Source organism: Dioscorea cayenensis, chromosome 20 (assembly GCF_009730915.1).
Source record: "Dioscorea cayenensis subsp. rotundata cultivar TDr96_F1 chromosome 20, TDr96_F1_v2_PseudoChromosome.rev07_lg8_w22 25.fasta, whole genome shotgun sequence".
In the NCBI taxonomy this organism is placed as follows: domain Eukaryota; kingdom Viridiplantae; phylum Streptophyta; class Magnoliopsida; order Dioscoreales; family Dioscoreaceae; genus Dioscorea; species Dioscorea cayenensis.
The window spans coordinates 32,788,218-32,809,343 of NC_052490.1; the positions used below are offsets into that span (position 1 = coordinate 32,788,218).

Below are 21,126 nucleotides of genomic sequence, written 5' to 3' on the forward strand. Positions count from 1 at the left end.
TATTTTTATTAATTTTTGTTTTTATTTTATTTTTATTTTTTCTTTTCATGCATGTCCTTGTGGGCATTTTGGAATATTGGCTGCGTCATGATTTTCAGAGGAGGCACATGCGCACGATTTTTTATTTTTTATTTTTTATTTTTTTAGAGAATTGTGAAGAATTTTAGGTTTTGAGGCCTTAACCGGAAGGGAGATGAAGTGCCAATTGCTTTATTATAAGGGTGATTAGTATGGCATTTTATAGGTTGTCCTTTTCATAATATGGTTAAATATATATAGTGAAATAAAATTAAATAAAGTTAAAAAATAATTTTCATAAATTAACATGCTTAATTTTATTCAGAAATCTAGTTTCTTAAGATTTCTAAAATGTGCTGGTTGCACCACCAATAGATGATTTTATTATAACCACTCCTATTTCCTTTTTTCCCCATATAAAAAAAATATTGTTTCTTTCAACTAGAATTTTTCTATTTTTTTTTATACTAAAATCAATTTATTATTATATAAAATTATAGCAAACCATGAGAAATATATACTATATATTTAAAGAAGTGTACACAAACACACGGAAACAAAAACCTATACAAGCTCTAGTATTTTATGTCACATTGCAAAAAGTCTAATAAGAAGTATGTATGATAAGTGATACTTAGTGAATTAAATAAATAATAATTAAAGGAAATATAAGAAAAATAAAGAGAAAATGAACATATGGATGAATATCAATAGAAAGACACCCAAGATGGGCATTTCATACTTTAATATATATATATATAGTGCAATCTTGTAATTAAAGGTCCCCAGGCTGTCTTATTCAATGCTTTGTATATCTCCCTAGTCTCAATAAACTCATTTTAATAAATAAGGGCAATAATTATATGTAATTTTAGATTTGAAAAACAAATTTGAAGAGAATATTATTTATGAAATAAAAATTCATGTAGTTTTTATTTATATGTTTTAAACAATTAAGGTGTTGTGTTAGCTCACTTTCAGAAATTTCTAATATATATATATATATATATAAGATCATTAATGTTAACAAATGGTAAAATATGAAAGTTATTTGTCACCGACTCTAAATTACTTCAAGCAGAAAATAGTTAGTCTATCAAATCTATTAAAACAATAATACATAATAGTGAGGATTAATAGAAAGGGTAAATTTGTGAATATCAAATATATTCCATTTATAAGTATAATTTTTTGGTAATCCGCATTCACTTTCTCACAATGTAAAATCAGTGTTATAAGATCCTAATTTTAATATAAAAGGTAATTTTATAAATATTAATGCATGTGCTATTTAAGTGCCCCTACTCATAGTTTGTGTTAACGAATTTTACAAGCATATGTATATATATAATTAATATATATTTACATAAATGTGTTATAGAGTTTATGGATGGATGTTTTTTATCTGACATAAAAAGCTCATTATGTGATTTATCAGCTTAATCTTATAATAACATCATTGATTTTGTTAGAGTACGGTTAATTTATTTTTTTGTGGAAATCGACTTATTTAGAAATTTATATGATCAAATTACACTTAAAAAACAGTATAGTTAGACATAGTTAAAATTAAATTTAGATTAACTTAATTTTATAATCAAACTAGGATAAACAAATTTTGGGTTTTTATTATGATCAAAATAACTTGACAAATTGAGCGGCATTAATTCAATGTACCCAATTTTCAATATTATAGAATCATTTTTTTTCTAATTTTTTTTTCTCTGCATCACAAACTTTTTCTAATTTTCTAATATTATTATTATTGGTTATTTCTTTCAAAATATGTATACAAGCATTCAATGTAAGCAAGCAGAAGGAATCTCACGTAGCCGCCCAATGCCACCACTTTTGCATATATAACACACAAAACATACACATAATACACAACAACACCACAAATATCATCAAATATTTAAGACACTAATTAACAAAACATTAAACCAGGAATTAATATATATATATATATATTAATAAATGGAATCTTTATGGCCGACCCTAAAACCAGAGAATAATTATTCCCTCTTCTTTTCACTTTAATTGCATATATCTACTCCAAGCCATGCTTTTAGTTTTTAGATCATCATCAATATCATCCCACTCTCAAAGATGTGAAGGTCCTTAATTAATTTAATTAGCCTCTTCTCCACACACACCATGTCTTTACCACTCAAAATAATGAAAATAAAAAATAAAAAAAATAAAAAGGAAAACTTTTCATATTCCACATGGCTCTCCATTACTAGTTCCTTGTTTTTTTCTTAAGTTTTGGCTCTCTTCCTTCTAAAATACTAATTTATATACTCATTTTATACACTTCTAAATGGTCACTTGTTCAAGACCTTTAATTGTCCCTCTTCCTTCTCTACCATTTATATAAACAACAACATCAACATTAACCAAGATATCATTCATCTCATTTAATTTCCTTTTCTCTTTCTCTATATATCCTATATCTGTCTGTCTATCTATCTATCATGGAAGACATTAATGGATTCAAGCTGTTTGGAACAATGATAGTACAACAGGAGAGAAAAGAGAAGGAGGAGGAGGAGGAGGAGGAGGAGGAGGAGGAGAATGAAGTAATTAGAAGCAGAGAATTAGGGTTAGGGTTAGGGTTAGGGTTAGGGTTACAGTGTCCTAGGTGTAAGAGTAAGAATACTAAGTTTTGTTACTTCAACAACTATAGTGTTAGCCAGCCTAGGCATTACTGTAGGACATGCTGGAGGTACTGGACAGCCGGAGGGACTCTCCGGGATGTCCCGTTTGGCTCCGGAAGGCGTCGGAGGCCTCGACCGGACTCTTACTGGCTTCTTTGGCAATGTCATGCTAATAAAAGGTCTTGCAATGGGATCAATTAATTAATGGGGGTTGATTAATTTCTTTCCTTCAATATTGATGATTGATGGAGATGAATCAGATGATGATGATGAAGATGCTTTGCATGTCAATTATTCTCTCTTTACTTTTCTTTTCTTTTCTTTTTTTACTGATTAAATTAATTACTGCATGTTTTCTCATTCAGTCATTGCTGAAAAAATTATTTGTATTGTACTCTAACAATTTGTGCAGCTAGCCTATTAATTAAACTTCATTTCAAACAAGTATATATATATGGCTTCATCTCTGACAGTGCATGAAATGATCATCTCTTCTGGTTATGAAGTTAAATCTTTTATATATTAGACAGAAGGTATTGTGATGTTTATATATATATATAAAGTTAATTATTATAAAGTCACTGCCACCTTTTAATTTATTGGTAGCAACTTGAATTTGCTCATTGTCTCATGGATATGATGGCTTATCATACTTAAGCATATATATATATATATATATATATAGACCAATAATATATACATACTTATATCATCGATCTTTCATTCTTGTATGTTTTAGAATTTGGGTGAAGGTGTATGCATGCATGTATATGTATATATGTATATTATATGCCAGTTGTGAAGTGTTTTGATTTAATTCCTCTTTTTGTGGCTCTTTGTTTTGGTTGAAGGTATTCTAATGTACGTGTGTATATATATATATATATCAATATATGAATATGAAGTTAATTATAAGATCCTTAAATTAACCCCTCCATTGATAACAACTAGAATTTTCACCGTTGTTTCATGTATGTGAACATTGTTGAGTGTACTAGTTGAAGCCACTGCTAATTTTTATTTTGTTTTTCGAATCAATCTTTATCTTGTTTTATTGTTTCTAATATAAGAATTGTGCATTAACTTAAGTATTTTTCTATCTAATCAATTATAAGCTAGCTAATTTTATAGAAATGTTATGTTTAAGTTATGATTGGTTTGAATAAATGGATCAATGGATCATATGTACATCCATTTAGTTATCTCTTTTGCACTTATCTCTTTTGCACTAGACTTACCATGAACACTGTTTATATATATATATATATATATTTTTGCATATATAAAATAATGAATTTCTTGTGAAGAACAGTGTTGATAATGGATCATATTATTGGATAGATATTTACATACATAGAATCTAGTCATGAATCATTGAATCATTGAATCCTATGATTACACAATGAAAACTTCAATGGTTTCATGATTTATTTTGTCATACAACGCAACTCTACTTTAATTATATTATTTTTGCTTTTTTAAAGCAACACTTTTGTAATAAATATTTGGTGACATTCTCTTTTATCAATATATTTTGACAATTGGTTTCTTTACTACCATTGATTTTTTTTTTTTTTTTAATTACTAAACAAAATATTGTACTTTGTTGTGATAATTCTTTTAGCACATTTGAGTTGTTATTATAAAAAAAAATTTAAGTGAAATGCACTTTGATAGACCAAATTAAATAAATAAACATAAAATAAAGTTAAACACTCCAAATTATTAGAGTAATTCTGGTAATTTCGAAGGATGTATATGAAAAAAAAACCTTAAATTTGGGCAATTAACCATAAACGGATCGGGTTTAGTTTCAACCAACCCGCTAACCCGTTTAAGACAATCTACGGCCCACAACCATCCATGATTCAGATCCCGAGATCAAATGAACGGATAGATGGGCATGCGATTCGTGAGGGCAAATTGACCGATTATTCAACCTCACACGTCAGCGGTCCTTAAAACACTCGCCCACTCGTTAGTTTCCATAAAGAAGAGACTCTCTCTTACAGCGACCCCTATTTCCACGTACTTCACCACCTTCAACCAATCATTTTATGCCACATCATACTAAAGTCATCGGCCGTACAACTGGTCGTTCTAGACTGGTCAATTTGAAGGTCACCTTTGAAATACATAATACCCAAAATACCCTCCACGTTTGTTCTATTTCTCCATCTCGAGCTCTCGAAGCAGCGGCGGCAGCGAAGCGAAGGGGAGGAGAAAGGAGAGGAGAAGGAGAGCCATGGCGTTGCAGCGAGAGAGCTTCGTCTACATCGCCAAGCTCGCAGAGCAGGCTGAGCGATACGATGGTACTGGCTGAGAAAACTTGTTCGCTGATCCAAGATTTGGATTGGATCTGAGGTTTTATTATTGGTTTTTTTGGTTGCAGAGATGGTGGATTCGATGAAGAAGGTGGCGAAGTTGGATGTGGAGTTGACTGTGGAGGAGCGGAACCTTCTCTCCGTTGGGTATAAGAACGTGATCGGAGCGCGGCGGGCGTCGTGGCGGATCCTTTCCTCTATCGAGCAGAAAGAGGAGGCGAAGGGAAATGAGAACCATGTCCGGAGGATCCGGGAGTATCGCCAGAAGGTGGAGTTGGAGCTCTCGAACATCTGTAGTGATATTATGACGGTGATCGATGAGCACCTCATCCCTTCGTCGACGGCCGGCGAGTCCTCGGTGTTTTATTATAAGATGTGGGGTGGATCTGCAGTTTTCTGTGATTCGATTTGGTGGATCTGTTAGGTTTTGTGTGGTTTTGAGCTGGTTAATTGATTGCAGGAAAGGGGATTATTATCGGTACCTGGCGGAATTCAAGAGCGGGGCTGAGAGGAAGGAAGTTGCGGATCAGTCTCTCAAGGCTTATGAGGTATAGCTCTTTTAGATATTATTTTGAGTACATGTGTTTAGTGTTTTAGTTGATCAAGGGTTCATATCAAGGAAAGCTTTTATTTTGCATGAAGCAGCAATTTAATGTCTTGATGTTTGCATAATCTTATTTTTGTCTCCCCGTTGTCTCATAAAGCTTATTGTTTTCTCGGTGATTTTTTTTAGTGTCACTGATACTATCTGGTGAATTCATCTGATGATCTTGATGGGTAAACGAACTAGCAAAATTCACCGTTTTATTGTTGCAAAAAATGATAGTTTGAAAATATTGAAGCTTTGTGGTAATGGCTTAGCAGTTGAATAAATGGGCACCTTGGTGAATGGCTTGGGTGATGCAAGTGGAAACCGTAATGTATTGTAATAACAATCAAGAATATTAATGTGCATATTCTCTTGTTTGAACAAGTTGTGATTTGAATTTTTCTTTATTGGATTGGCTTCTGCACTTGAATATGATATACATCTCCTACGAATCATTTTCTTTTTCCATGAAAGGGGCTTATTTTTGCCATGTGTTACCTGTACCAGTCATACAGCTCATGTCTCCATAACTTTCTGCTGCATCCTGTCCTTTCATAATCATCGAAAATTTTTATAGTGAACCTTTTATTTCATTTGAGCTTTTTTTATTTTTTTGGCCCATTCATTGATGGAAGAAATATCCGTCTGTCCAACATTGAATATTTTTGGTCAGTGGTCTTGCTTGTATTCATTGAGGATACCTCCTTGTCCCTTTTATTTCCAGCTTTCTCATTAATCTAGTTGATGCCCCATTGTTTGTCTTAGTTTATTTATTTCTAAACTATGGTTGATAATTGACGGTAGCATTAAGGTTAATTTGAAATGGACTTTGGAAGTAATTTGCTAATTAACTAGGACACTTTTATATTTAAATAAAATTGGTGTAGCACAAGTTTTCATGTTACTGTGAGGCTGTTTGAGGGTGATCTACAATGTTTTGGTTCAGCGGTTATTGATTTACCATACCAAGGCATTGGCTGCTGTTAGTCTAGCCTTAGTTGGTTTGATATTTCCATAGGAATTTGTTTACTTGTTGTTTCTCAATACATATGATATTGTCAATATGCACAGTCAAAACCTTTCATCTTCTAAGAATTTCCAATTTTGTGTTTTATCATGATAAACCTTGTTTGTCCTTCAAATAGCGTCTGCTTTCAGCAGTTTAGATGCCACTTTAGTGAGTACCTATCATTCTGCTTCAAGCATTTGAAGTTATGTTTGTATTATTTTGAACAGCCAACTCTTGTTCATGATATATGTCAAGCTAAATTCTTTGCACTTGGTACCACGCTTTAGCCATAATTGTGGAATCTGTACGATTGATGATAATTTGTTCCTATTTTTAATTACATGCTGAGAACGTATTCTTAATGACTACAGACAGCTTCCAGTACAGCTGAAGCAGATCTGTCTCCAACCCACCCAATTCGCTTGGGTTTGGCATTAAATTTCTCTGTATTTTATTATGAGATCATGAACTCACCTGAAAGGTATTGACATTTTTTCATATTTTTTTGCAAATTGTCTGCTTGACAAAAGCTTCCTGGATCTAATAAATAGAAATGCTTTGATCAGAGCTTGCCACCTTGCCAAACAAGCTTTTGATGAAGCCATTTCAGAGCTTGATACTCTTAGTGAAGAATCTTACAAGGATAGCACTCTGATCATGCAACTTTTAAGGGACAATCTTACCTTATGGACATCTGATATCGTTGATGATGCAGGTAATTTGATATCATATGTATCTTCTGGTGTTGTTTTCGGTACTTCTGTATAGTACTTATTTCATAATGATCTTTGTTGAGGTTGTCTTGTTGTTAAATGTTTATCTCTGTATGAATTTGTTTGCTGTGTAGCAGTTTACAGTACTGTAGTGCAGCACATCTGCAGCTTCTTACCCTTGAAGCACACATCATCTGGTCGTTTTTATTCTATTCTTATCAAGGGGTTGACAAACTAGTTTGCTATAAATTTTTAATTAAAACTCTTGCTGGACGTGTTAGCTTCTGCGTGACACTTGCTATCTCAGAACTTGTAGTTGGATAAGTATCAGGGGTGTTTAGATTGAAGTAATCACAGCAACTAGTTTCCAGTGCCAAACTATTGTAATCTCTCTTAGTTTGTTGCACATGTCAATGCATGATAAAGCATTGTCTGTGTGTTTTTTTCAACAAACACATGGTTAGAACTTAAAAAGATTGGAAATGTAGCTAATTGCATAGGCAGAGAGAGCTTGTTTACAAGGTTAGAACTTACAAGGAGACCCTGTTGGTCAATCGGCTGAGAATTTTTCTTCAGCCCAAATATATTACCTTGATCATAGTTTATCAAGAGTTTGCTGGAACATGGGCAACCTGGTTTTATGGAAAGTCTTGTGGTTTTGAACATGGCTCTTGTCCAGTCATCTGTTCTTCAAGTCAGTGTCATTGCACTATGTTTTTATCATGTCATTCAGCATCATTGCTTAGTTATATTTCTGGAAAATGATTCTCGCTTAATTGTTGTTCTGTTTGTTTTCTCCGCTTTTAAGTAATGTGGTTTGTCGCCATTTCTTCACACTTGTTTCAAATGTACTTTTGTTAAACTACACCATGAAGCCATTTTCGGTTGCCCTTGGTCCTACATTGATACTTTCCTCCATGTATGTGAGCAGAAGATGGCACAAAGGATGGTGTGGGAAGGGCTGGTGTGGGGGAAGATGCCGAGGTTGGTCTATCTATACAACTAAAAACTATGATTGCTATTTACTGTGATTGCAGCATGTATTTGCCAAAAGGGTTATATCACTAAATCTCATTTCGGTGTGTTGATAATTGCAGTGAAGAAAGTCATCAGGAAGCTGAGCTGGATTTTGAGGGGGAGGATGGGATTCTTGGAGACAACTCTCAGTTGGTTTTATTTGTCTGGCTTGTTAGAGTTTTCAGTATCCTTCATTCTTATGACTTCAATTATTATCGGACCAAGTCCCATCTGGGACGTTAATCTACTCTCTTCTGCAATGTAGTATCCGGTATGATTTATAACACCAGGGAAGAAATATTTTCTGATGAGTTGATAGAAATGCTAGTTGCATTTTGACTTGAACGATTTTGGTGGAGATTGTTTGATTTTCTTGAATTAATGAAGAAGAGCACGCTGCAATTTGCATCTCAGAGTGAAATTTGGAAACAAATTGATGATGATTTAAAAAATGAATGTGTATGCGATCCATAAGGAATACATTTACATACACGTAAAAGCAATTGGAGGCTCACAAGTGAGCATAGAAAAGCAAAATTGGACAGATCAAAGGATGTTATAAGGAAAAGAAAATGGGCGGGGAAGGGCTACCCTATTGGGGCATGGAATCAACCTCTCTTTTGATGTTTGCCCCAAGAGACTGCAGTTTTGTTTCTAAGCCCTGGTAACCCCTATCGATGTGAGCAACACCAGCTACTTCCGTTGTCCCTTCCGCCGCCATTCCTGCCAAAACCAGTGCTGCTCCTCCTCTTAAATCAGCTGCCTCCACATGACAACCTCTCAGAGCCATCCTGCCGAGACATTCGTGTATAAAACATGAAAACCGTAATCCATTATTAATGTTTTTGTTACTTATGGTTTCTGGAACAAGAAGGATAGCATCAAGGACTCACCACCATGGTGTTCTTCTCCCTTCAACTGATGCTGAATTGCCATTGAGCTCAATCCCAGCGCCTAGCTTTTGCAGCTCTTTCACTAATACAAGCATAAGAGTAAAGGGAACAAGCCATCCATGATAAGTGATCTTCTTATAATGATCAGAGTGATTAAATTGCTCATCACAAAACATACCATGATGCATTCGATTTTCAAACACCGATTCGTCAATTTTGCTTTTTCCATTGCAAGTTGCAAGCAAGGACATGCACTGAGGCTGAAGATCAGTAGGAAACCCAGGGTAAGGTGACGTTACAAGGTTGAAGCTTTGAAGGTCTCCTCCAGTCCTTGAAGCCGTGGCTGAAACCTGTTGAAACTGGTTAAATTTCCTGCTTCCTCATACATAACAACAGAAAGAGATGAAGAAACCAGGCAGAGAGAAAACACTCACTTCAAGAATCCGAGGCCCCCTCAGAGTGATCTTGCAGCCAGCAATGGCTAACTTATCCACGAGAGATTCCAAGTGCTTAGGAATAACAGGTGATAAGGAGATACAGGATCGAGTAATGGCCGCGGCGATCATGAATGTGCCAGCTTCAATACGATCTGGGATTATGGTAAACTCACAACCATGTAACTGCTTCCTTCCAGTTATCACAATTGTGCTTGTGCCAGCCCCTTCTATGCATGCACCACTTGCAATCAGAAACTCAGCGAGATCTAAAACTTCTGGCTCCTGTCCAACAATTATTCAATTGAAATTTTGGAACTTAAAGATGAGGAACAACAGAATTTTGGATCCTTAAAGTCATACTTGAGCCGCGTTTGTAAGGACGGAGACTCCTTCTGCCATAGTAGCTGCCATCATTAGGGTTTCCGTTGCTCCTACACTTGGGAAACTAAGATGGAAATGAGCCCCGACGAGACCTCTGCCATTTGCAGCACGAACACAGACTTTCCCATCCCTGTAACACATTAACATGAATTCACAAAGCAGATTCCTTGTCAAAGCAGAATCTAAAAGAGAGAAACACCAAGACAATCCTTGCCACAGTTCAAATACAAAGAAAAGCAATGACAGAAAGGGAAAATAGCAAGCAGCAATATCAAAGAATGCAATATCTAGATTTCTATATCAATCTCCAAATGCCAATAAAACTTTAGAGTGTGTGTCAATCCAGTCATGTTAACAGAATCCATAAAAATATATATCTACAGTGCCATTGTGAATCAATATAAGAATTATATCAAACTATTAATCTTTGGGGACTACCTAAATAAATTAAAACATCATCTTATGTTTGATGAAAAGCAATTGAAAGACAATGCATTGATGAGAATCCATGGCAACTCATGTTCATCTTCTACAAAAACAATTGAACCTTTAATGAAAAAAAAAAGGCCGGATCTCCAGTGTCAAGCACTCTGCATAAATTAAATTAAGAGAAAAAAAAAGGAAAAGATAAAGAATACATGAAAATCCATGGATTATACATAAGTTGATAATTTGTACCAAGATTTTTCTAAATGTGAATTGTAATTCACATTTAAAAAATAAGGAAGAAGAAGAAGAAGAAGAAGAAGAAGAAGAAGAAGCAAATAGTTCATTCTCAAGAATTGAATTTTAGCTACTGCTTAAATCCAACACCTCAATCATCTAAATAAATCTGAAATTATGGTAAAAAAAGCACAACAATTTCCTAAAAAAAGGTTTTTGAAATTTACATCAAGAAAAGGGGGAAAAAAAAAGAGGAACCTGGTGATATACTTAACTCAATTGGACATTTGCCCCAAGAGCCTCCAATCCCCGGAGATAGAGATCAATCGGCCGGGCTCCGATCCGGCACCCGCCGGGCAACGAGACCTCCGCCTCCCCGAACCTCGCCACCAGAGGACCCAGCACGAAGATTCCTGCTCTAATCCTCCCGATCGCATCCTCACACGGCTCCACCGAACTAACCTCCCTCGCATCCACCACCAAATCCCCACCCCCCATCTCCTCCACCTTCGCCCCCAGAGAAACCAAGACCTCAGCCATTGTGCGCGTGTCCACGAGGTCGGGAAGCCCACGGATAAGCGATGGCCCATCGGAGCAGCACAATGTCCCCAGCGAGCACCGCCAGCGCCGAGTTCTTTGATCCACTGATCTGAGCGTGGCCGGAGAGCTTCAGACCACCAGAGATCACCAACTTCTGGTCTGGAACTAGGGTTTGGGGGTTTGAAATAGAGGTTTCGATCTTGGCTGGAATTGCCAAGGGGGTTCTGAGGCAATGGAGCGAGAGAGGGAGCGAGAAGAGCGCCATTGTTGAGGACTCTGAGTAGGGACAATGCCTGGAGAGGAGATCAAGATGCGGGCAATAAGATTAGGGTTTCCATCGCGTTTTCCATGCATGCTTGAGTTCTCGGGATGGTGCTCAATGGCAGAGAAGAAGACGAAGTGCTCTGGTTCCGTGAGATCAGCTGTGCTAGTATTTGTAGGATTGTTTCAAACGATAGGGTTTAAATGAAAGAACGTGTCAATTAAAGGGTAATACACGCCACGTGTTTGATAGAAATGGTTTATGAATAAGAATTTGACGTTTTGTGTGACGTTGGTGATCTTGTTGTCCTTTCAGGGTTTTACTATTTTTTTGGCGGGTGATTACACATGGTTCAGTACAGTGGGAAACGAATATAAAATTTATTTTGGAAATTTGAGAAATAAATATTTTTTATTATTATTATTTATCTTAAAATTGATTTTGAATTTAATGGGAAGTTCTATTATAAAATGTTGTCCTTGATCCAAGACAGATTGATCTAATATTTTCGGTTTGGACACATATATATATATATATATATAGCTTTGATCCACTCCGTCCTAAAAACACTAGGGCTTTAAGCCGGTCCAGCAAAATACTGAAAAACTTTATAAAAATAAAACTCTCTAAACAAGTGGTTTTTCTTCATATGCATTCAAAATCACTCTCTAAACATATGTTTTTCTTCATATTTATTCAAAATATACATTCAAAATCACTTGACTATGGTAAAAGCTTAGATGCAAAGAGGAGAGCAAAGAGTTTAAATCCTCCCCTAAAGCGATATTGTTTATATATTATTCATGCATGTGCATCCCGAGTCAAAATCGACACCGGGTCAACATCTGTTTCGAATGTTCACTGCTCTGAATGTGAATCTTTTGTGGGAGAAATCAGAGATTTTCCCTTCAGTAGAAAGATTTGTAAAAGTTTTCATCAGTAATTGGTAGTATCTACTGCATCTATTTATCGCTTTTCGACAATCCCTTTTAAATATGAGATGCTTGTTGTCTATCAATTAAAAAAAAAAAATTAAAAGCTTGTATCTCTCAAAACAACTCCAATTGGTTGAATGACATTTCAAATGTATATTAATTCTATGTTTGATATATATAATTATATATCATGGAGTAAAATTGGTTGTGCCAGTCCAGTTAAAAGAGTAGCTCATGAGGCCAACTCTATGTGGCCTCTGCTACTGCTATCCCTGATTCCCTATCAACACAATTTAAAAAAAAAAATCTAAATAAATCCAAGCAAGCTCAAAAGAGAAAAAAAATTTATATTAAAAGTTTATGTCTTTCAATCTTAAAAAAAAAAAAAGTTAGTAATACAGATTTATAAAAAAAATATATATATCTGTATGAAATTAAACATTACAAGTAGGGGAAGAAAAGGCACAAGAGAAAGGAAATGAGAGAACTAAAGAGCAGAAGGCATACAAATAAATGAATACTAATTGACTAGCCATACCAACGGCTTTTGGGTCAATTGGTATTGAGTTCTTTATGGGGAGGATCCGGGATCGAACCTCATGTTCTACACAAAGTGAGGGTATGTATGTGGGTTGGCATTGAGCCTTGTTCCCCACACGTGCACGTCCCTTGGTTCTAATGCTTGTCGCATTTCTCAAAAAAAAAAAATAATAATAATAATTGACTAGCCATGGCTTGCCGAACCCGCTCTAGTTCAACTGTGCTAGCTATAGGTTGGGGTTCGTCCGTATTTGTCACAGGTTTATGAAATGGATTTTATATGGTTTGATTGCCACTTTGAGAGACGTGAAAATATCTTTTGTTTGATTTATTTAATTTTTAAACGCATTTAATTTGTTATTTATGATGATTTTTATAAGTGTTGGCTGAAAATTGTAATAGTATAACAGTAAAACGTCTCAAATGAAAGATCAGATATTCAAATCCTGTGTTATACATGGTAAATATAGTACAAATAGTGTAATTTATTTTCTTTGTACAAATATATATATATATATATATATATATATATAACGGAAGAATGACTGTATATTAAAAAAACAAAAAAACAAAAAATGGAGAAGAGAAACAGCCACAGAAGCAGCAGGAGAAAGAATGTAACATGCACATGAACAATGTAAGAACTATTGTATTAGGTTAATTAGTTTATATTTTTTCTGCACAGGGATGGGGGACAAATAAACTTCGACAGTTATTAATTGTTTTAGGTATTGTTGCATTGGACAATTTAGATAAGAGGATTATGTATCTTAATTTTTTCATTGTATATATGACACTGTGCACTTTGTTGCTGTTTATAAGAATGAGTGATTATCATAGTTATTGGATTCACATCTAACGACTCTGCTATGACACGTCTTAGATTAATTGCTTATTTACATAAATGGTTAGCTCATATATATATATAATTTTTGTATTTGGACCTGTAATTGAACTAGAGGTAAACCTAACAATCTCATTAGTTAGAGTTTCGTCTTTAATCTTTTCATGTTTGTGTATTTTGTATCTGAGTGTATGATTTTATCATCATTTAAAAAAAAAATTTGATGTTTAGGTGTTATTAGAAATTAGTGTTAATTATCATTACGATTTCATCATTGTATCACTTTAAATGTCAAATTAATTGTTTTATTTTTCACCATCCTATTTGCTATATATATATATTTATATATATATATATGGGAGAAGATTCTCTACGTTAAAAATATCATTAATTTTATTTACAAATTTATTTCAAATTAAGCTGCTTAAGCATGTGAAACCTGCACCATGCCTCACGGAAAATATAGGAACACAAAAATAAAAGAAAATGTCAGCTTTGTTATTATAATCATATAAAAAAAAAAATGAATTAGTATGAAAACAAATAGTTACACCCTTAATTTTAATTGAAACTTCACACAGATGTTTAAGTATTAGAGATCTTTTGTAAACACTACACAATATTTAATTTGGGGGTTTAAGAGCAAATTCAGTAAAAAAATCTCAAATTTCACCATTTTTTAAATAAAATATAAATTTATTTTTTTTTAAAGACATTATTAGGACTTGAAATTAAAATGTTGTTGGAGATTTATTTTTAAAAAACAAATAAAAATTTGTTGTTATATGACCAAGCAAAAAAAAAAGTATACATTGGTGAGTTTTGTTATTGATTATATATTTAGTTTTTTTATTAAAAAAAATAAGTAAAGACTCCTTTTCATAGAAAAATGAAATGATTTTTTGGGAGTATATATAAATGGAAAATTAAATAAGATAAAGTAGCATGGAATTATGGAATCATAAACTATGCCTCCATGTTCTTTGAATAATTCTTCCCTTAAGTATTTTGCTTGAAATATACCTTCATTTACTACCATTCATGGTGCTAATACTTTACAAGCTGAGAATAACCAGATACCTGATTATCAACATTTGACCTCTCCCTACTAATAAATTTTCTTTTCTTTTAACATATGTGACAATTTCACTGGTTAGAAAATTGATCGTCTAGCTTGTGAGCTCTCACCCGATGACATATAATTTGAGCAATAAATTCACACCCTATAACTAAGTACTTATTAGTTATTACCGTCACTACGTACAAATGAAATTTGAACTTTTTTAAACCAATGTTTATGACCTCCTTAGCTAATAACTTTATTTTAAATATATTTTTTATTTAATTAATTTAAATAAATTAAATACTCATTAAATACGCCAATTTCATCTTAAAAAAAAAAATTATTTAGTTTATTTCAAAGTATCTCTAATCGTAACTTGTTGTAAGACCACTTCTCATTTCTTTTTTTTTATCCAGTATTCAAATAATTTAGTATTTCTAAAATTCCAAATTTTAGTTCTACAGATATATTTTTTTCATAAGTCTAAATAAATAAATCAATCAAACCCTACATTTATAATAATTTAATACAAAATACACATATACATACACATGTGTTTAGAGTAAATTTTTTAGTAGCCCACTAAACTTTAGTTCATTTTCACTTTAATCACCGAACTTCAATTTATATCAATTTAGTCACTCAACTTTAATTTAATTTCAACTAGCAATAAATCAAGACTTTCAATCTCCAATTGATAACATGACTGTCTGAAAATTTAAGTCAATCCTTTCTCATGACACATTATTAAGTCTATACCCATATCATAAAAAAAGAGTCACATTATTTATTTGGGGGTAAAAATCACTTAATTTACTTTCTAATGAAATTAAATTAATATTAAATAATTAAATTGATGCAAAATTAAAAGTTCCAGTGATAAAAAAATAAAAAATGAGCAACAGAGTTTAGTGAGATATTAAAAAATTAATTTGAAAATTGAGGAGGGTGACGATAACCGCGGAGGACGAGAATCAGGTTCCCGAGCAAGTTGGTTAGTTGCGGTTACGCGCGCAACGCGCGAAATTTCCCGAATTCCAAATCCCAATTCGAAGAGAGAAAAAGAAGTGCCCTCAATTTCGATCCCAAATTGAAATAAAAATCCCCAAATTGATATAAAAAAACGAAGCAATCGAATCCGATTCCTCTCGCTGTGACCTTTTTTAATCCCCTTCTCCTTCTCCTCAAGAGAAATCACAACCTTCTCTTCGTTCTCTCCATCTCTAATGGCTTCTCTGAAGATCTCTGCTGTTATCTTTGATCTGGATGGAACCCTCTTGGACACTGGTTTTGATCTTTGGAACCCTATCTTTTGTGTGCTTTGTTTATCTTGATTTTGAATCTATAATGCTTTGATTTTGCAGAGAGGGCGACGAGAGGGATAATGGCTGAGTTTTTGGCGAGGTATGGGAAGGAGCCGGATGCTGAGAAGGAGGAGAAGAGGCTTGGGAAGATGCACAAGGAGTCGGCTGCCGGCATTGTTGTTGATTATGACCTCCCCTTCACTGCTGATGAGTATTCGGCAGCTATTATGCCTATGTATCAACAAAGGTGATTCCTTTTTCGTTTTGAATGAGTTTGGTATAACAAAGGTGATGCCTATCTATCACGCCTGTGTTATTTAGTTGGTTGCTTGATTTGATTTGTATCAGAGATAATATTTTTAATATCAATGTATTTGATAGGAAAAAAGAATATTTTCCATCAATTTAAACATATAAAACCCTAGATGTATCTCAAGAGATTTACTTTTGTTTTAGTGTTCCATTAACTTCAATGAATCTTGTTTCAGAAACTGGAATAGCAGTATTCTATGGCACTGAATGGGGTGTTTGGTTTGATTTTTAATACTATTGTATTAGAGAGGAAAAGGAATGGCGATTATTTGAGTATTCAGCATTTTCCATCAATTAAACATAGACACCATAGATTTATCAATCTGGACTTATTGTTATAACTAGCGTTTTTAGAAATTGGAATAGGAGTTTGATCTTGCGGGGAAATATTATGTATCATGCTCTGCTACTGATGTTGTAATGTATGCTCAGGTGGCCGCAAGCTAAAGCTCTTCCAGGTGTTTCTCGTCTTGTCAATCATCTTCATAGGCATGGAGTCCCATTGGCACTTGCTTCAAACTCTATGAAGCAGCATATTGAGCTAAAGATTTCTCACCAACATGGTTGTTTTTCAAGTTCATACATTAATGTGCACTGCATTTTTCCATTAGAACTAAATAAAGGCCTGCAGGTTTTGTGACATTAATAATGTCTTAACTTGCTAAAAAATGGAATTAGGTCTATGTTTTTGCTCTGTAGAAAATAGCCTTCCTGCTTGATGTTATACTTAGATGGCAGTACATGTTTTCTTCTCTTCTATCTTTTGTTAGCCTAAAATGGTCCAGATTTTTTTTCTTATTTAGGTTGGAAGGAATGCTTTTCTGTCATTCTTGGTGGAAATGAAGTAAAAAATGGAAAGCCTGCTCCTGATATGTGAGTTTTTTTTGCTAAAAATCCTTGATACATTCGATTTAAATTCTTGGTTTCCTCCTTAATGTTTATTTGTAAGTACTGTCAATTTTGTTATGTTCTCAGATTTTTAGAAGCCTCAAAAAGACTTGGTGTTGATATATCTGAATGCTTAGTGATTGAAGATTCGTTGTAAGTTCTGTAATGCTTTTTCTAAAAAAATGAAAATTCAAACTCTTATTCCTTGTGAAATGAATTCCATTTCCATTCACCTGATGTTTTCCAAACAATTTTACTGTATACAGGGTGGGTGTTAGGGCTGCAAAAGCTTCTGGAGCAAAGGTAGTAGCTGTTCCATCCCTTCAATGTCAAGAAGAGTATCAAAAGCTCGCAAATTGCGTTCTTAATTCACTTATAGAGTTTCGGCCAGAGTTATGGGGTCTTCCGGCCTTTGAAGATTGTAAATTCTGTTCCCTGGAGGTGCTTTTTGTCTCATAATAAATCATTTTTCTTGAACCAAAGTTCACTATTTATATAAATGCAGGGGTTCAAAGTGCATTGCCAATTGATCCTTTGTATATGAGTGGCATGATCAGCAAAGCATTTCAGCAAGATGGTTTTACAGTTATAAACACCATAACTGGTTGGAATAGAATTTGTTATTAGAACTACTTTCTTTACTCACTAAAGATGAACTTTAACTATAGTTTATGTGAATAAACAGGAAGCGATTCATATCTATCTATTCCTGATCAAGTTTTGGGTGTATTCTTCGGTTGGGAGAAGATTGAAACAATTGGGACTTTTAAGGTGGTGATGAGCATTGGATGGGACTTATCTTCTAGTAATGCTGTGAGAGCAATAGTGAGTGTCCTTTAAGCCTGCTGATCTTTGCTAATTAGTTATTACTGACATGCAGATCTCTTTGCACCTACAAAATCATGCATTCATGGTCTCTGACTTGCTTCATTTATAATTTTTTTTTTTTTTTAGAAACAACATCTCATCGGTCATATTAACAATTATTCATCCAAGGAGAAGTTTCACTTTCTAATTGTGGGTTTTATCAGGAAGCTGCATAATGAGGTACCCAAAATTCACTTAACTCATATATTATGGTTATACATACAACAGTATCATGATAATTAGGCATGGAGAAATGCTTTTATGGCAGGATAACTTATCAGATGTCTTAAAGATAACTGAAGAGGATAGTAGAATTGCTCAAGAAGCATTGGATCTCCCCATGTTTTCCAAGTTCAAGAGCTGCAAACTCATTCAAGAAGAGGACTCTAGGGAGGAAACATGTGTTGGTGATTGAACATAATTTTTGAAGATAGATTTTTAGTTACATAGTTGAGTGTAATTGTCTAATTGGTAGTGAAGCACCAATGTGCCTTACGCTCTAAAGATATAAAACATGTTTCTGTTATTAGTTATACGTTCTATATATATATATATAAAAAACATACTTATGTTATCACTTATCAGTTATATAAGAAAGTGTTGTGGAAAAAGAAAAACTATTAAATAATAAAAGCTATGAGTACAAAATGACATGCTATCCGTTGTAGTCTAGTTGGTTAGGATACTCGGCTCTCACCCGAGAGACCCGGGTTCGAGTCCCGGCAACGGAAATTTTTTTTGTTGGTTTTTTTTTTATTTTTTTAATCTAATTCAATTCTTTTCTTTTCTTTTTTATTTCATTTTAAAATTCTTCATTTGTTTGTATAACTAACGGCATTTATTTATGAATAACAGACGTTTTAATTTCTGTTGGATTGTGCCAATCATGATTGTGAACACAAGAACTGAAATGAATACTAATTTATTTTAGTTTACTAATCAACATCAGCTTTTATTTTTTTATTATTTATTATTTCATTTTTTTAACTTGTTAGTGTTGTGTTGTGGTATTTTATAAATTATTTATTATTAATTGATCAACATTAACAAAATCAAGCCTAGATCTCTTCATGAATCCATTTACTCTCGTTTGGTATCGGATAGCTTAAAATGAACGCGAATTCCGATTCCCATTCCCATCATTTTTGTGGCGCTATTAGAAGCGACATATTCTGCCTATAATTGCTTTAGAAAGTAGCCAATATTATGCACGAACAGGTACATCCAATTCCGGCAAAAGCATCCTATGCCACTCCATGCCTAATTCCTTTTCTTTTAATATATATTTATTGTCAAAAATTTTTTTTGGTATAACCGTGCTGCCCCTACTACAAAAATTTTATTATGAAAAGCTTAATAATCGTGTTCACAGTATGCTGATTATGATAGATGCTAAATTTTTTTTATTGTAGAAGTTAGTTTGCAGCCCAATTTTTATATTAGTAGAGTGAGTACTCACTAAACCAAAGCGATGAAAAGTCTAAAACTAATCCGAGCACTACTGGCAGAAAGCCTTGGGATTCGATCTGCGGGGTGAAACCTTTTGCGTCTCCCGAATCACAGGTGAGGAAATCGGAGAGGCGGCAGGCGGAGATGAAATCAGGAAAGGCGTACTGCTGCAAAGACTTAAGACACTGTTTTTCAAAATTTTGATTATTAATAGGAGTTTCCGATTATTTGAAAACCCCTTAGATTAGAAAGCTAATATTTCATACAGTCATAAACCAAAGTTGAGACCCCAATTCTTCTAATTTAAAAGTTGAGTGTTCATGACTGGTCCATATTCATATTAATTAAAAAAAAAATTCATTGTAATATAAAAAAGCTATTCATTTTAAATTCGAACACAATATCATCATGTGTTTAGTTCATTTGTTCTCGCAACACCATCTGTGTATATAATGATAATTTTTTTAAAAATGATATTATAATTTTTACTACAAAGATTTTATTTAATATTTATCGAATTTTTAAACTTATATTCAAAAGTGTTGGATTTGCAAAATTTGGATTTAATTTAATTTTTTGAATTTTTTTTTTAGAGTTATAATTTATTAAACATTTGTGATGCATAGATGCTCTTTCTCTTTAGCTTGAATTTATAGACCAAGTGGTAATAAGTATCCTAATAACTTGAGTAAACATTTAATTTATTCTATAAAAAATACGAAAACAAAGAAGTTAAGTTGACAAGACAAGTCTATTGTGATTGACCATGATTTTAGAAGTGGAAAATATATAACAGGGAAAAATATCAAGATTTTATCTTTTATTTCTCCTCTAATAAATAATAATTTTTCAACGATAATAATAATAATATATTAAATATATTGGAAAAATATTTGGACAAGGCTGATCTATACAAACACATGTCACATACTTATTTCCTTATTTTTTTTTTAATTTGTATTGTATTATAAATTGCACAAACAATGAAGATACAACTTTTGATATTTAATCACACATGTATTTTAGGGATGTATATCCCTTAAATATTCTCATCACAAAATTATATTATCCCTGTATTTATTACTATAGATAACATAATCTATATTATTATTATTTTCAAAAAATAATTAATATTTTTTTAGTCATTAACCCATTAGTTTGTGGTCTTCCATCCAAACTTTTACCACTTGAACCAATATTTGTAATTAAATAACTTTTTTAATGCATACAGTGGTGTTTTCTATTTACAAATTATAGGTAAATTTAAATTTTAACATTATCTATTTTTTTTATTTGGTGGATTTTATTAAAAAACACATGAAAGCTAGTCAACTGATAACTCTCAAATTACAATTTACTTTATGAATCTGATGTGAGAGTTTTATATGAAAAATACTGTTTATTATTCTCTCAAAGTT

The 21,126-nt window shown here is 33.2% G+C and overlaps 3 protein-coding genes and 1 non-coding gene across 5 annotated transcripts; 3 read left to right on the plus strand and 1 right to left on the minus strand.

Annotated features, from left to right (window-relative positions):
* Positions 1-4,840: 4,840 nt before the first annotated feature.
* Positions 4,841-8,652, plus strand: LOC120251652 (14-3-3-like protein D). Of its 2 annotated transcripts, none has more exons than XM_039260252.1 (7): positions 4,841-4,990; positions 5,071-5,377; positions 5,463-5,550; positions 6,972-7,081; positions 7,167-7,315; positions 8,245-8,297; positions 8,411-8,652. In XM_039260252.1, exons 1-7 carry the CDS (start codon positions 4,924-4,926, stop codon positions 8,411-8,413), a joined length of 777 nt encoding a protein of 258 aa, XP_039116186.1. In that variant the 5' UTR covers positions 4,841-4,923; the 3' UTR covers positions 8,414-8,652. The 2 variants fall into 2 exon arrangements, with proteins under 2 accessions (XP_039116186.1, XP_039116188.1); XM_039260254.1 differs by having other exon boundaries at positions 8,248-8,297.
* A 98-nt stretch (positions 8,653-8,750) lies between these two features.
* Positions 8,751-11,602, minus strand: LOC120251651 (UDP-N-acetylglucosamine 1-carboxyvinyltransferase-like). The gene is given in 7 exon segments (XM_039260251.1): positions 8,751-9,121; positions 9,224-9,305; positions 9,402-9,573; positions 9,658-9,942; positions 10,021-10,171; positions 10,979-11,301; positions 11,303-11,602. Coding segments are annotated over 7 exon segments (1,419 nt in total). The 5' UTR covers positions 11,510-11,602; the 3' UTR covers positions 8,751-8,922.
* A 4,398-nt stretch (positions 11,603-16,000) lies between these two features.
* Positions 16,001-18,788, plus strand: LOC120251230 (bifunctional riboflavin kinase/FMN phosphatase-like). The gene is made up of 10 exons (XM_039259771.1): positions 16,001-16,175; positions 16,253-16,439; positions 16,937-17,067; positions 17,308-17,377; positions 17,480-17,545; positions 17,659-17,813; positions 17,898-17,996; positions 18,078-18,217; positions 18,347-18,439; positions 18,528-18,788. Exons 1-10 carry the CDS (start codon positions 16,115-16,117, stop codon positions 18,672-18,674), a joined length of 1,149 nt encoding a protein of 382 aa, XP_039115705.1. The 5' UTR covers positions 16,001-16,114; the 3' UTR covers positions 18,675-18,788.
* Positions 18,789-18,917: 129 nt separating this feature from the next.
* Positions 18,918-18,990, plus strand: TRNAE-CUC. The gene has a single exon. It is a non-coding gene; the product is annotated as a tRNA-Glu (tRNA).
* The last annotated feature ends 2,136 nt before the right edge of the window (positions 18,991-21,126 follow it).

Bases quoted from the DNA above. Each gene is read 5' to 3' on its own strand.
- LOC120251652 (XM_039260252.1), top strand. From the start codon at position 4,924: ATGGCGTTGCAGCGAGAGAGCTTCGTCTACATCGCCAAGCTCGCAGAG. The intron at 4,991-5,070 runs GTACTGGCTGAG...TTTTGGTTGCAG, and splicing joins GCAGGCTGAGCGATACGATG to AGATGGTGGATTCGATGAAG. The intron at 5,551-6,971 runs GTATAGCTCTTT...TAATGACTACAG, and splicing joins AGTCTCTCAAGGCTTATGAG to ACAGCTTCCAGTACAGCTGA.
- LOC120251230 (XM_039259771.1), top strand. From the start codon at position 16,115: ATGGCTTCTCTGAAGATCTCTGCTGTTATCTTTGATCTGGATGGAACC. The intron at 16,440-16,936 runs GTGATTCCTTTT...ATGTATGCTCAG, and splicing joins ATGCCTATGTATCAACAAAG to GTGGCCGCAAGCTAAAGCTC. The intron at 17,546-17,658 runs GTAAGTTCTGTA...TACTGTATACAG, and splicing joins TTAGTGATTGAAGATTCGTT to GGTGGGTGTTAGGGCTGCAA.